At 42.5% G+C, this 13074-nt stretch overlaps 1 protein-coding gene across 1 annotated transcript; it reads right to left on the bottom strand.

Annotated features, from left to right (window-relative positions):
* Nucleotides 1-3979: 3979 nt before the first annotated feature.
* CISD2 (CDGSH iron sulfur domain 2) lies at nucleotides 3980-12852 on the bottom strand. Its single transcript, XM_084516668.1, has 3 exons — nucleotides 12663-12852; nucleotides 5300-5511; nucleotides 3980-4336 (listed from the first exon to the last, which is right to left on the bottom strand). Exons 1-3 carry the CDS (start codon nucleotides 12763-12765, stop codon nucleotides 4247-4249), a joined length of 405 nt encoding a protein of 134 aa, XP_084372794.1. The 5' UTR covers nucleotides 12766-12852; the 3' UTR covers nucleotides 3980-4246.
* Between the last annotated feature and the right edge of the window lie 222 nt (nucleotides 12853-13074).

Below are 13074 nucleotides of genomic sequence, written 5' to 3'. Positions count from 1 at the left end.
AAGGGGAAGCTGTATATGGTTCATTTTTTTGATCTAGTTTTATACAAATTAGAACCCTCTTTCAGGGAGGCATCATTATGCCACATTTGGAGTCTGTTCAGTAACAGAAGTGTAAACAATTAAAGTCCTTTAAATGTGAACACGACCCTAAACATGCAAGCAAACCTCTGACAAACAGTTGTTCATGATGGCCTCTAATACTTGCTTACTATCATAACAGCATCTCATAAATTGGATTTATCGTGTTCCCTTAACCCCTGTGCACTCTCAATTTATTCATCAAGATCACTCCCCACACTGCTCTGAGACCTTGAATAGCTGTACCAATGAAAGTGTTTTTGTCTTCTAATCCAAACTCAATTTTCCTTTCCTCACCACTACGTGTGGCTGTTACAAGACCCGTTTCCCTTGACCTTTATTAAATCGTGAATCCGACTGCAGCTCTTAACATAGTCCTGCAGATCTAATATGAAGAGCATTAATGCTATATAATGCTCCTCTCCTTGTCTTCTGGACAGGAACAAAACACTTGTCTTCTCGTGAGAAGAAACATAACATTAGGGCTGAGACTGACAATTTCAGCTCATTTTAAATAGCTGTTAATTTAAAGAGATAACGATTTCACTTTATATCTGAGTTTGCATGGGTAAAGCCACAAGGCCACCTCCCTTTGAACAAAATGCCATGAAATCATTCTTGAATAATGCATAAATTCAAGCCAGTAAAATCTTTGTGCCGTGCCAAGCATTCTCTTACTTGGAGGAAATAAAATCAGGGGGCAAGCTGCAGTAACCTATAGCCAACGGAGCCCGGCTGCCATGCAGACACAATCACAGGGTCACGTGGAGGAGTACTGAGCACTGCGTGCACGTGCAGCACCAGAAGGTTGAGGAGAGCCTCTGCAGCAGAACAGTCTGACGGCACAGCGTGGTCCTGGTGGCACGCGGTGGGCACTTACAGCAGGCAGCATATGGGAAAAGACAGAAATGGGCCATCTGGACACAGGAAATCGCACAAGCTGGGGATGCAATGATAGTGTAATTATAATCACTGTTTTCTCTCTCTTTTACAGCCAAACCACGCATTCTAGAGAACTTGGATGAAGTCTAAAATTAATTGTGAAATGCTCAGGGTGTAATATGGCCGCAAAACAGTGAACGGTAGTTCTTGCATTTTGCTTTTTCAATACAGAGTGCAAGAGCTGAAATTCAGTGCCAGATGCATTTCACATTTACTTTGTCTAATAGTCAACCCAGGTCAGACACCCTTCTCTAAATTTATCTATTTACATGTTTCATTGGAGTTCATTACAACAAGTCTTCAAAATCATAGTTAAAAAGAAAGGTAGGTACCAGCGTTCGAGTTGCGTGCAGAAGGCATGTTGCAGCATGCTGTGTCTGCCTTTTCTGGCTTTTGCTTTTTCCTGACTGCGAAGAGTTGGTCTGCTGCCTGAGTCCTGGTCTTCCTTAGAACTGGGCAAATTTATCCCTTTGTGTAGAGCTTCCAGATGAGGGCAGAAAAGTCACCCAGTGCCAAGATGCGACCAAATATATTCTAGCAGGTAATTGGTTCAACTCTGTCAACCGAGATAAAGGGTTCTGCTGACACTTTAGTTCTTAGCTAACCCCACGGACCTCATGAAGATAATTTGAACAGATAAGTAAACCGTGGTGGGTTTTTTTGGAGGGGGAGAAGGAGGGGTGTCTGCTTAAATGGACAGACTTGCACTTTGAGCGCAAGCTAACTGTTAAAGGAGTCAGCAGTGACTTTTTTTTTCTTACTTTGGCATCTGTCTTCTCAAGGACAATCATTTTAACTTCAGAGGGAAAATTCCTGCATGTGGCTTGCAGATGAAGAATCCAAGCTGCAAGCAGCACAGGATCAGATAAGCCAGTCCTATCCAGTGCTGTGAACTTAGTGGTCCAAGCAAATTTCATTTATTTGGCGAGAGCTGTTGGTACAGACAACAACCTTCCAAGGACTCCTGAAAGCAAAGAGGATGAGAGTGACTCTGGTAGCTGCTGGTGATAGACTCTCCTGATTCTCCTTCATCCCGGGAAGTGTTTTGCAGCCTTTCTCAGCGCTGATGCAAACGTTAATGCATTGCACAGCAATTTTCACAAGGCAGGTAGGCAAAAACTGAACTCTTACTTTGATAACCAAAGCAGCAGCAGCAATCTTGGTTTGGATTTTCTGCAGCAAAAATACCATAGCCAGTGTTGTTAAGTTTTTGTTTATTTCAGTTTTATAGCTGTACTTTTGCAGACGGTACTTGCAGAAGATGAAATTATATTTTCTGGCAGGGGTATTAAACCTACAAGTGTGTACAATCCACGTATGTTAGGGCTCCTCACTGCACCTAACATAGGCCTGCTTCAACACTGCATAAGGGAGGATGGGTGCCTCCTTCACTTTCCTTTTAACTGAGGCCATGAGAGATAGTATTCCCTTCACAGACTCTGAAATGCAAGGAAATGGTCGTCTATCTTCCTTATGACCTTAATTTTAGTATCATGTAGAAATTATTAAAATGTCCTCTCTAAAAAGGAGCTGTGAGTGCTGCTGGGGCAGTTCCAGATATGCTCCGTTCCCTTACAAACATAAGCAGAAACAAGTGAAAAACTACGTGTTTTGTAGCCGTAGTTGTAGATAGTTTAGCAGCAGTCACCTCTAATAGCGAGCAGGAAGAAAAAAACATTACATAATCAAACTGTCCTAGAGCTAGAGTCGAGAGGCCAAGCTTTACACTGTCGTTCTTCTTTTGGAATAGCGCTGTGGGAGAAACAAAACCACTTTTACTGTACTACGTACACTGACAGCATCCGTCTGAGTGGAGCAATGGAAGTGAGAACAGGATGATGTACAGAGCTTACTTCTCAAACTTAGGGAGAAATCAAATTACCTGAATGCAGAAATATCCTGATAAAAGCTAGAAGTGCACACGGTTGTATGTAGTAACTGACTGCTGCACTAGGCTGTGCATTGAAAAGCTGGAAAGCATTGTCTAAACATGTTTTTGTATTTCATCTAGCTGTTTCTCCAGCAAGCCCAAGTAATGGTCTCAGTGTTTATTATACATTATCTAGAATGGCAAACACTACAATTCAAGACAATATCATGATGGATCGTCCTCCGTTATAAGTGTTATATCCTAATGGGGTAGTGGTTACAGGTTGCTTTCATCTATTAAGATAAGATTCCCGTGAAGCATTTAAACAAAGCTAGATTGTCCCACGGTTCTGTTCCACGCTGTGCAAAAGCAGTCAGGTAACCCACAGTCACATCCTAGTCTGCCACGTTCTGCTGCAAGGCAAGAGCTTTAGGTACTGAGACCTACAAGGGTTACAAATGCAGGGATTACTTTAGTTCTGCTGCTGCTGTGACAGCCCTGGTGTGAGAACGGCTTCCTGACTTGTACTTGTTCCAGCACTGGTGATAAGCTTTGGCAGTAGCATGGTGCTCTGGGGCTTCCCACCCACCTACCAACAAGCCAAACAAAATGCTTGTTAAGGAACAGTCAAAACTTCCCTTGCATTTGTGCCACAATTTTACACAACTGTCTAACTTGTACTTCTAAGCAGACCAATAGCTTTTCACTGAATAAAGCACTTTAGAAGAATTAATATGGAGCCTAGCAGTTAAATAAGTAGCACGTAGTTAGTTACCTGCATCTGAAATTAAGCCCTACCACAGCAAAGTTCTGACTTGCCCTAATAACCATTCTGAATCAGTAACAAGCCAAGAATACAGTTCACCTCCCCTTTGGTGGTTCTGTCATTTGACCAGCTCCACCCAGAAAAGTCCCCACTACAAGTAGCAGCATCTGCAGTGCGTATGAACTTTGCAAGGAGCAAATCTGTTTCCTCACAAGAGCATGAATGACAAACAGGAGCTCAGCATAAAGGGGCAATGTTACTGGCTGACCTGTTCCCTTGGAAATAGTGACATTTTTGCAGCTACGTGTTCATACAAACAAGGCTTAGGTGTAGGAAGTCATTTTATTGGTGAAATAAACGACTTATTTACAGAGACAGTTACTTTACAGCTTTACAAAGCAGACAGTTCTTCTCAGAATAAAATATCAAACAGTGACAGATTTAGCACTGTCTAAACGCAGTTTATCCCAAAAAGAAATCTACAGCCATCATTAGACTAAATCATACCAATCACATAATAAAATGCTGCCCCTTGCAACTACAACAGTATAAAAGACTTCTCAGTCATGATCTACTGGATTAAGCATTCGCTATACTTCTTTCTTCTTGAGTATTAGTGGACCTACATTATCTCCTGTTAGTTCATTGTGCTTGTTATGCGAGCCATCACAGACAGGGAACTGGAAGAAAACAAACGAGAAATTAGTACACCTCCGTACAGCAACTGCTGCTAGTTTCTCCGTTCCTCCTCCTATGCCCCATTTCAACATCAAACTCCCTGTTCCCCTATCAGGCCCATTACTAAAAAACACACACACACACACTTTTAACAGGTAGCTAAGTTTGTGAGGTCCTAAAATAGCTGTTTGTAGACACAAAGTTAGAGATGAAGCCTTCACCACGAAGGAACAGGAACCAAAGCAGCCACTAGTGGCTTAAGGTTTATTGTGGAGCCAATAAAAGTGCTCTCAACAGCTCATTTTCAGCCAGTATATTTTTCTGAAGTGATTTTTCTGAACGAGAAGTACTTGAGAGAGTTTTCTAGGTCCCAGGCATAGTTTTTTGCTAAAACAGGAAAGCATTCAGTTTAGAGAGGCCAACAATGACGTCAGGACAGTCGCAAGAAGGAGATGAGAATCACCCATCTACTTCTGTTTGATGCAGGGGACACAGACCATCCAAAGCAGTCACCTAGTGGTTGCTCTGGACCAGGTGGGGATATGCTTTCCCTCAACAGAGGCCCCACTCTACTTTCATTCTAATATGAACAAATTTCGAAGTATAGTTTTTCCATCATAGTTTTTTTCCAACCTTAATGATTCTAATTGATCTTCTAATTAGTTGGAATATATGTGCAAACCTTACGGTTTGCTTTGTTTTAATCTAAATCACAGCTGGTCACTATTTCTAGGAAAAACCCTAGTGCGTGATGTTTTTTTTATTACAGATTTCAACAGTTTCTCTCTGCATGTAGCTAGGTTTACAGTAGAGAAAAGTAAGAACGGTGCCATTCTCTGAAACCAGGATGCTTTTCCACCTCCCAAGAAAAGCAAGAGGTCACCTTGTTGCAACTCACTACCACAGAACTGATAAAAATATGCAAGTTTCAACCTCAAATCCTACAGTAGCACAAAGTACCTTACCGTCTTTGAACGCCAACACCTGCAGTAAGCTTTAGTGAGACACAGATCTTCGATGTTTATTTCGTTCACTACTTTTGGGTTTTCCTTCTGGATCTTGAGGTTAATCAAGCTATCCTTTTGCTGTTTCTTCTTGGGAAGGAACGGACGAACAGCGAGGTAACCCAGCAAGGCCAGCACACCCAGGAAAGGCAATAACCGCAGCCATTCTGAAACTGAAGACAGGTGGAACTCAGACTGGCTCTTGACACCACTTCAGTCTGGTGCAGCGTCAGCTATTCTCACATGATTTAGGCTTAGGGTAGGGAACAGGACTGCTCAGTCAGCAGGGCTCTGAGGGCAGGTGAGACTTTGTGGGTAAGTCATGAGACGAAAGAAGTCCCAGATTAAAATCTGGGTTTTACTGTAGCTAAGGAACAAACTGGACTCCTGGAATTTCATCTGAAGTTTACTTTTTAACACACTAGAAAATGACTTGATGGAAAAAAATAAAACAAGTAAAAGGTGTACTGAAACGAGGAACTAAAGTTGCAGAGGTTCTGCTCACCAAACATAAAACACCACCAAGTACTAGCAAACCGGGCATGATTACACATGGGAAATTAGTAAAAATTCACTATGGTTCAGTGTCGGTATCTTACATTCTGTATATGAAGAACTACTCAATATGCTTTATAATTAATTTTTAATTGCTCATTTCAGATTTTTATTCTTGAAGTTTTCCTCATTTGCTTTGTTCCAAGTTGTGTTTGGGAACTGTTGGCAGATCTAATGCCTATCCTCAAATAAGCATTAACAAAACCTTTCCCTTTTATTTTTATTTTTCAGAGCTCTGTTTGCTCAGGGATCCACAACAATTTTCTACAATGCACACAGCCAGTGTCAGGACTCCTTCTCTAGGTACCTCTACATAAGTCAAGCCCCAGGAAACTGCTTTTTACCAACCTGAGACATTTATTTTAAGTACAGGTAAGACATATTAGTACAAAAAAGACTTACTGAACTTTGAGAGAAATTCAGCACCTGGCAAAAGATGTACTTTAAAGGCTGATACGCTTTTCCAACAAAACAAGCTGTGACAATACTCCGGTGTAATTTAACAATGTGTGTAGCAATAGAGAGAGGTGTTTTGGTTTTAATTTCTGGAGAATACATTAAATCTTAATAGTCATAAAGAAATAGCAGGATGTTCAAAACATTTTAAATTGAGAAACAAAGAACTTGAATGAGCTGGAGCACAATTACACAAGCACTTTGTAAGAGAAAACAATAATCAAATTCCTCTTTTAAATGATTTAGGATCAGAACATATCAAAATTTTGTTCTACAATTTGAATGCAGTAGAACAGGCTGAGGATGCTAGGTAGACTGTGAGCTCTCAGAAATCACATTATTTTGTGAGGCTTAATTTTATTTGTTACAATAAAGCGCTTGCTCATGCTAATACTTTTCCCGTTAGAATGCAGTATTTCTTACTTAATAATTTGAAGGTTCTGGAAGCACACCACGTAACAAAACTACTTTGCAGGAATAGCTTTATGTTCTCCGGGCTTTCTATATCCTTTGATGTGAAAACCATGCTTACTGCGTTTATCTGGAAATGCGCCACAACTGAATAAATGATAAAGATGCTGCAGTAACTTTCAGTGCTGTCTTTCCATGCCTGCATTTGCAGTGGTTCCTTTGCACAACGATTTTTGACAGTATTTCGTAGGAGTCACCACAACAGACTGGTCTCTGTTCCCTCAACAAGCTGTGGGCCCTAATTAATAATTAACTGGAAACATTTAAGTATCTCAGTACTACACAAAACATTGGGCTTCCTGGACAGCAGTAACTGTTTGTCTTTTCTATCATTACCATAAATAACAGTAAGACAAAATATTTAAGCAGTTTTACTCTCCCTCAATAACGCAGTGAACAAGCTCATTAAAAATTAAAGTTTCCTGAATATTCCAGTAGAGAAAAACATTAAGTTCTGGACAGACAGTGTGGTCCACCCCAAAGACTGACCATTTAGTTCTCACAGACACCTTTCCCTGTCACCATCTGAAAAGACAGGACAGAATAACGACAGGAGCCACCAAGGCAAACCTGTCACAGAGTGTCCTGAGGAAAGAGGTCTGGACAGCCAGCTAACCAGGCAGCCCCTCCTGGCCATACACGGCCAAACCCCACTTTAGAAGCTGCTGGCATAGTGTCATTTACTCTTTGAGTCACCACTATTAGGAAGGACTTAACATCTCAAACTTTCACGAGATGGTGGTAACTCTGGTGGGACAATGAAGCTAAGAGGTAAATGATACTGATCACAGACACACAACACAAACTAAGCCATGTTCCAGCCTTATCATTCATACAGCAAAAATATTATCATGAGTAACATCAGTTGAGATGCACTATTCCAGAACAGCCCATCAACAGCCATCTGAACGTGCTTTCTGATTTTATATGAAGGGCTGACTTAAAACATGCTTTGGAAGAGAGGGAAAAAGCTTTGGTCACTGAAAAAAAATTAATCAAATTCAACATTTAACTTGACTGTTGGCAAAGAGCTGCCTATCTACAAAGCTACACTGAACTCCAAGACAGAATAGGCATCCCAACAGCTGCACCATAAAGAGAAGCAGGATGCCTACTGAATGGTAGGAATCCCACTGGACTAAAACTGACACACAAAAAAAGAGCAGTCTGGCCAGAATTAAATGTTAGGAAGAGACCAGCAACTGAACAGCAAGTGGCATCTCAGTACAGCTTTAAACTCCCTGACAGGACTCTGAAGTCAGAACACTCACTGGGCCACCAGTCGTGTCTGTGGGAGGCTCCTAATCAGCTGGGTTCATCCGAGTGAAAGAGGAACATGACAGCTGTAACCTCTTAGAAAGGAAACTAGAAACAGACAGGAATAGGAAGTACAGGGATATTATTTATCATGGGTATTATTTCCCATCTCTACGGTGCTAAGTGCTGATAAAGAGTTTTCTCCTCAGCAGCCAATGATTTATTGAGATAACACTACTCTGGGGGTCTCTGGAAAGCCCCAAGTTATATCAACTTGTATGTTAATCGTAAATTGACTTTATTGTCAACAAGACTGCCACAGGCTCATACTTTTAGACTGAAAAAAACAATGTGACCATGTTTCTAAGGCATGAGAAACAAGATACCGTCACAAAATACAAAGTCCCAGACCTTTGGACTGGGAGGGGTAGGGGAGCAGGGGAGCCTTCACCCAAATTAATGCAAAGGTATCTTCCTACAACCGCAAGCTGCTGGGTGGTTTTGAAGCCAGTCATACCTTTCTGAAGCAGATGTAAGGCAATTCACAAAATTCTGTTTATTTTCACAGCTGATACTCAACTACATTGATTCTGGAGGTTCTTTATCAGCTCTGCTGCTTGGGAAGAGGCAGTCTTTGGAGCCAGAAATGGAGAGCAGAGGATCGAAGAGGTTAGTCTTCAAACTTGACTTGTATTAGGATAGAGACCAATCCCAAAGATAAGTCCTGGAAAGTATCAGGAACATCACTGAAACAGGAGTGCCCAGAGAACTGCAAGAAGCTGAGACCATGGACCACAGGCCATGGCATTAGGTTTTTGAGAAAAGGTTTTTCTTAACTTTTAGTCCAACAGTAACAAGTCCAAAAATAAGAAACACAAACATTGTGAGCAGAACAGGACCGACCAGCCACTGAGAGTCAAATCAAAGCCAGTGTTTACTGCCTGTATGTGTTTCACCAGCCCTTCTTCATCTTTCACTTTGATTTCATGTTTTAGCTCATTTACGTGGAAATGACCCTGTGCAGACTCAAAAGCAGTTTCTTAAGATAATAACTCAACCGCAAGCCAAAGTTTTAACAAGTATTAGCTACCAGTCAAAATGAATATTGGAACTGTGGTTGTATTCTCTCTGAACTGCCACAATTCTTCATGTAGGCTCAAAATATCGACCCAACTATTTTCTCTTCAGAACTAATAGCTGTTCTGTCCTGTTTTCTGTTCGTTTGCTTGATCATTTATTGATGTTGTCATTGCTAAACAAACTAAAATCAAAGGACTCTGCACACCACTTCAGTGTTAGCTCATTCAGCAGGTGGGGAGGTGGAGAGGTGACTGTCCTTTTAACAGCACAGCGCACTAAATAATAAAGTAGAAAGCCAAAGCAAGGGTAGGTTAGCAAGCTAGTCTGCAAACGAGAAATTCATTGTTCATGACCAGAGAGTATGCAGAGCTTGTCTGATGTCAGCCCTCCTTCTTTCCGCTAGTAACAGATGACCCACAAAACTGTCCTCTTTCTGCCTGGCAGCTTGTCACACTCAAGTCCCTCTTAACATGTATGCCAGGTGCATGACAGCCCACACAGGAACACACCATGTTTATGGAAAGGAGACTGGCACCTAGAGAGACCTTGAAATTCCCTTTTCTCACTCCTGATCACATGTTATTCTGAGGTTAATTCTGTTCCAGTTTAATGAAACTTACCAGGACAGAAAGCAAAGCCAGCAGACGGCAACACTGTTCACTTTAGTGAACTTGAGAAGGGAAGGGTAAAGCAGCTATGACAAGGAACTGAAAGAGGCTTCTGAGCAGCAGCAGTGCGATCATTCAGCTATCCATTTTCAAACCCAAGGTCAAACACATTCGTTCCCTCCTCCCTCCTTGCTTTTACCTTCAGGAGTTCTGCACTGGACATTAAAAGTCTTCCTCTCTCCAAGCAAGCAGTTTTCCACTGTGGTCAGGCGAGGTCATAACAAACAGCAGGTGTCTCAAGGTCTATGATCAGCACACCTTAACAATACCCTACAGGAAAGGTTCTTCCCTGTGCTTTTGGTCTGGTGTTTCTACAACTAATGCATCACAGGAACTGGAGCTGCATCTGCCTGGAAGCTACCAAAGGTTTTTAGAAGCAATAAAAGCACTAACAAGCAAAGCACTGCACCGTTCCCAATTTCAGTTCTGGCCCGACTTTGTGAACAAAGTCAACGCCAGCAAGTGCTTTGTAGGGCTGGTCCCTGAGTTCAGCAGATGCCAAAGGACAAATACTAACACATTTAAATGATTTAAGATCAATATTATTTCTGACCTTCCAAAACAAAGCAAAGGAAAATGCTTGATGTATTTTTTTGCCAAAGAATATGATGCCCTAAAACTTCTAGTAGTAGTAGGAAACACAGAAGGAAATTTAAATCTAATCTTCACTATTGTTTAAGAGTCATTCACTGATGTTAATTCAATTAAAGATGCTTATAATTACCATTTTCCTTCCAGTTTTTAAGTTGCCTTATACTCATTCAACAGTCCTGGAAATTTGATTTTAAAGCTAGAAACTGTATCTGTTTTATGAAATGGTGAATTACCATTCAACAACGTAAAATACAGCCCCTTACAGTAGGGTTGGTGCTACCATTACCCTGTTATCAGGGGTACCTTTAAGTCACTGCTACAAAACAATTCCCAGAATTGGCAATCCCCTACTTTTACAGGGCTACAACTTCAGGATGGGGCACACTAAGAACACAACAACACAGAAAGATGAGATGCTTGCGGAAGCACGTTTATTAGACAAAACTTGAGACTGACAGCGGCTCTGGGTGCAGGTAAGTACAGAAATCTTTCATGAGCAGTGAGGTTTCAGTGAATTTCAATAACTTTTCATAGCATTAAGATAGGATCATTTTTAATTTATGTGCCTAGGGTGTAACATCCCAGCATTTTCTGTTGAAAAGCTTCAATCTGTTGCATCTACCCTATGTCTTATTAAGCACCTTGTAAAATTTTGCTATTTTTTCTCCTATTTTCATTCATTTTCACTTTAGATGAAGATACCTAAGCAGGACATCAGATATTATTCTAGCTGATTGCTGAAAAAATGAAGTGTGTCAAAACATTGTCTCTATAGCTATGTATTTTTAATTATCACTCTGTTTCAACTTTTCAGTGTTTAACATGAGACCAGTCAAAGAAATCACTAATAATTAGAGGCAATGCCTTTTTTTCAGCCATGCCCACTGAATTTTTAAAAGGTCTCAAAGCAATTTCCCATTCTGTTCCTTCTCTTACCTATGTTTCATGTTTTGGGGACTGACATTTCATACATTTGGTCTTCCCTTGAGGGTTTCTTGAGGGTTTCAGTTGCTTACTTATTCCCCTCCCTCCAAAGTCAAGCAAGTACTTGTTAATGGGGTTAACAACATGACAGTAAAACACTTCTATTAAAAAAAAAAAAAAAAAAGGAAAAAAAAAAAAGAAAAAAAAAAAGAGAGTTCTGACCAGAGGTTTTCAGAATAAGTTCAATTACTTCACCGTGCAGTGTGAACACATACAGAGGCTGCACAATAATCCTGTAACAGAAATGTATGTCTGGAAATGTGAAGCAAGATAGTAAGCTCAGGTATTATTAAGCTTAAGAAACTTTAAGCACCACTCATGGTTAAAAAGACAATGACTTAATTAAGAAACTTTCAAAAGCTGGGGTAGGAGAAGCTGCTTTGTTCTGAATCTCATTATATCCCCTCCTCCAACTTTATAGCAGCTAAGCTCTTTTGGTCAATATAATTAACAGCACTTTCAGATGAAAGAGTAGCTATGGGGATGGAAGGACAGGTTTCCTTGTCCTGAGAAAGATAATGGGGCTTCTACGTTTACAAGGAGCATGCACACTGTAAAAAGTACTCAGAACTAGTTTTAAATGAACCCATTTCCCAGCACTGCTGAAGTCATACAGCTTGGTGCTGCAAGAAGAACACATGGGCTTGATCCTACACTTTGAAGATGTTTTCTGCCTCCAGCCAGCTCCTGTTAGAATATTCCTCTTGTTTTTTATTGCCAAACTGATCTTGTTATTCCAGCTATTTGAGGCTCTGCCTGCAGTACCGTGCCAGAGCCTGAGCTCGCACAGTTCCAGTTTTGCAAAGCACTGAGATGCCCTGAGCACACAAGGATTTAACGTAGAGTTTTCTTTCTTGTTCGCTCTGGCATAAGGCTATGACTAAAACAGATGTAATTTTTTCCTGGGCGAGGGAGGGAAAATGTCGAAGGGTTATAAAAAAAAAATATAGAAAGACATTTTTAAAAAGCTTAATTTCACGTCCAAGCCGGACTCCCACACGGAGCCCTCTCCAGCTGCGCCCGTTAGCTCTGCACAGCGGCTACCTTGGGGCAGGGGCTCAGGCCTGCAGCCAAACCCCACGTCCTGCCCTGACGGGCCCCCTGCTCGCCCAGCCGGACAGGTGAGGCCGAGCAGCCTCCTTTCCCCTACCCCCCTCACCTCACCTCACCTCACGGGGCTTCACCGGGCGCTTTAACGGCGGCCGAACGCCGGCTGCCGGCCCTCTCCTCCCCCCCGGGGGACAACCGGGGCCGCCTACCTGTGAGGCGGAGGAAGCCACCGACGCTCTCGGGCAGCGGCAGCCGCTTGAGGTAGGCGGGCAGCTGCACCTTGACGATGCGGGCCAGGCTCTCCAGCACCATGGCGCCCGTTAGCGGGGGGGGGAAGGCAACGGCCGCCAACCGTCGCCGCTGCCGCCGCCGCGCATGCGCCGCCGGGCGGGGCCCCCTCAGGCTCGCGCCGCGCGGGGGCGCTGCAGCCGCCGGGGGGCGCGCGGGCGGAGCCGGCCGTTAGGGAGGGGGGCGCGGCGCTGAGGGAACGGGGGGATGTCGGTGCGTCTCCGAGCGCGGCGTCCGATGTTCGCTGATTTTAAGGCACGGGGAGCGGTGTGTTGGGGGTAAAAATTTGGCAGTGGGAAGGCGGAGCCCAGTTCGCAGTGATCCGGGGCAATG

This window comes from Aythya ferina (assembly GCF_964211825.1).
Source record: "Aythya ferina genome assembly, chromosome: 4".
Lineage (NCBI taxonomy): Eukaryota > Metazoa > Chordata > Aves > Anseriformes > Anatidae > Aythya > Aythya ferina.
This window is presented reverse-complemented; position numbering and strand designations above follow the sequence as displayed.

Bases quoted from the DNA above. Each gene is read 5' to 3' on its own strand.
- CISD2 (XM_084516668.1), bottom strand. From the start codon at position 12,765: ATGGTGCTGGAGAGCCTGGCCCGCATCGTCAAGGTGCAGCTGCCCGCC. The intron at 5,512-12,662 runs GTAGGCGGCCCC...ACCTGTCTTCAG, and splicing joins TGGCTTCCTCCGCCTCACAG to TTTCAGAATGGCTGCGGTTA. The intron at 4,337-5,299 runs GTAAGGTACTTT...GTTTTCTTCCAG, and splicing joins GGTGTTGGCGTTCAAAGACG to TTCCCTGTCTGTGATGGCTC.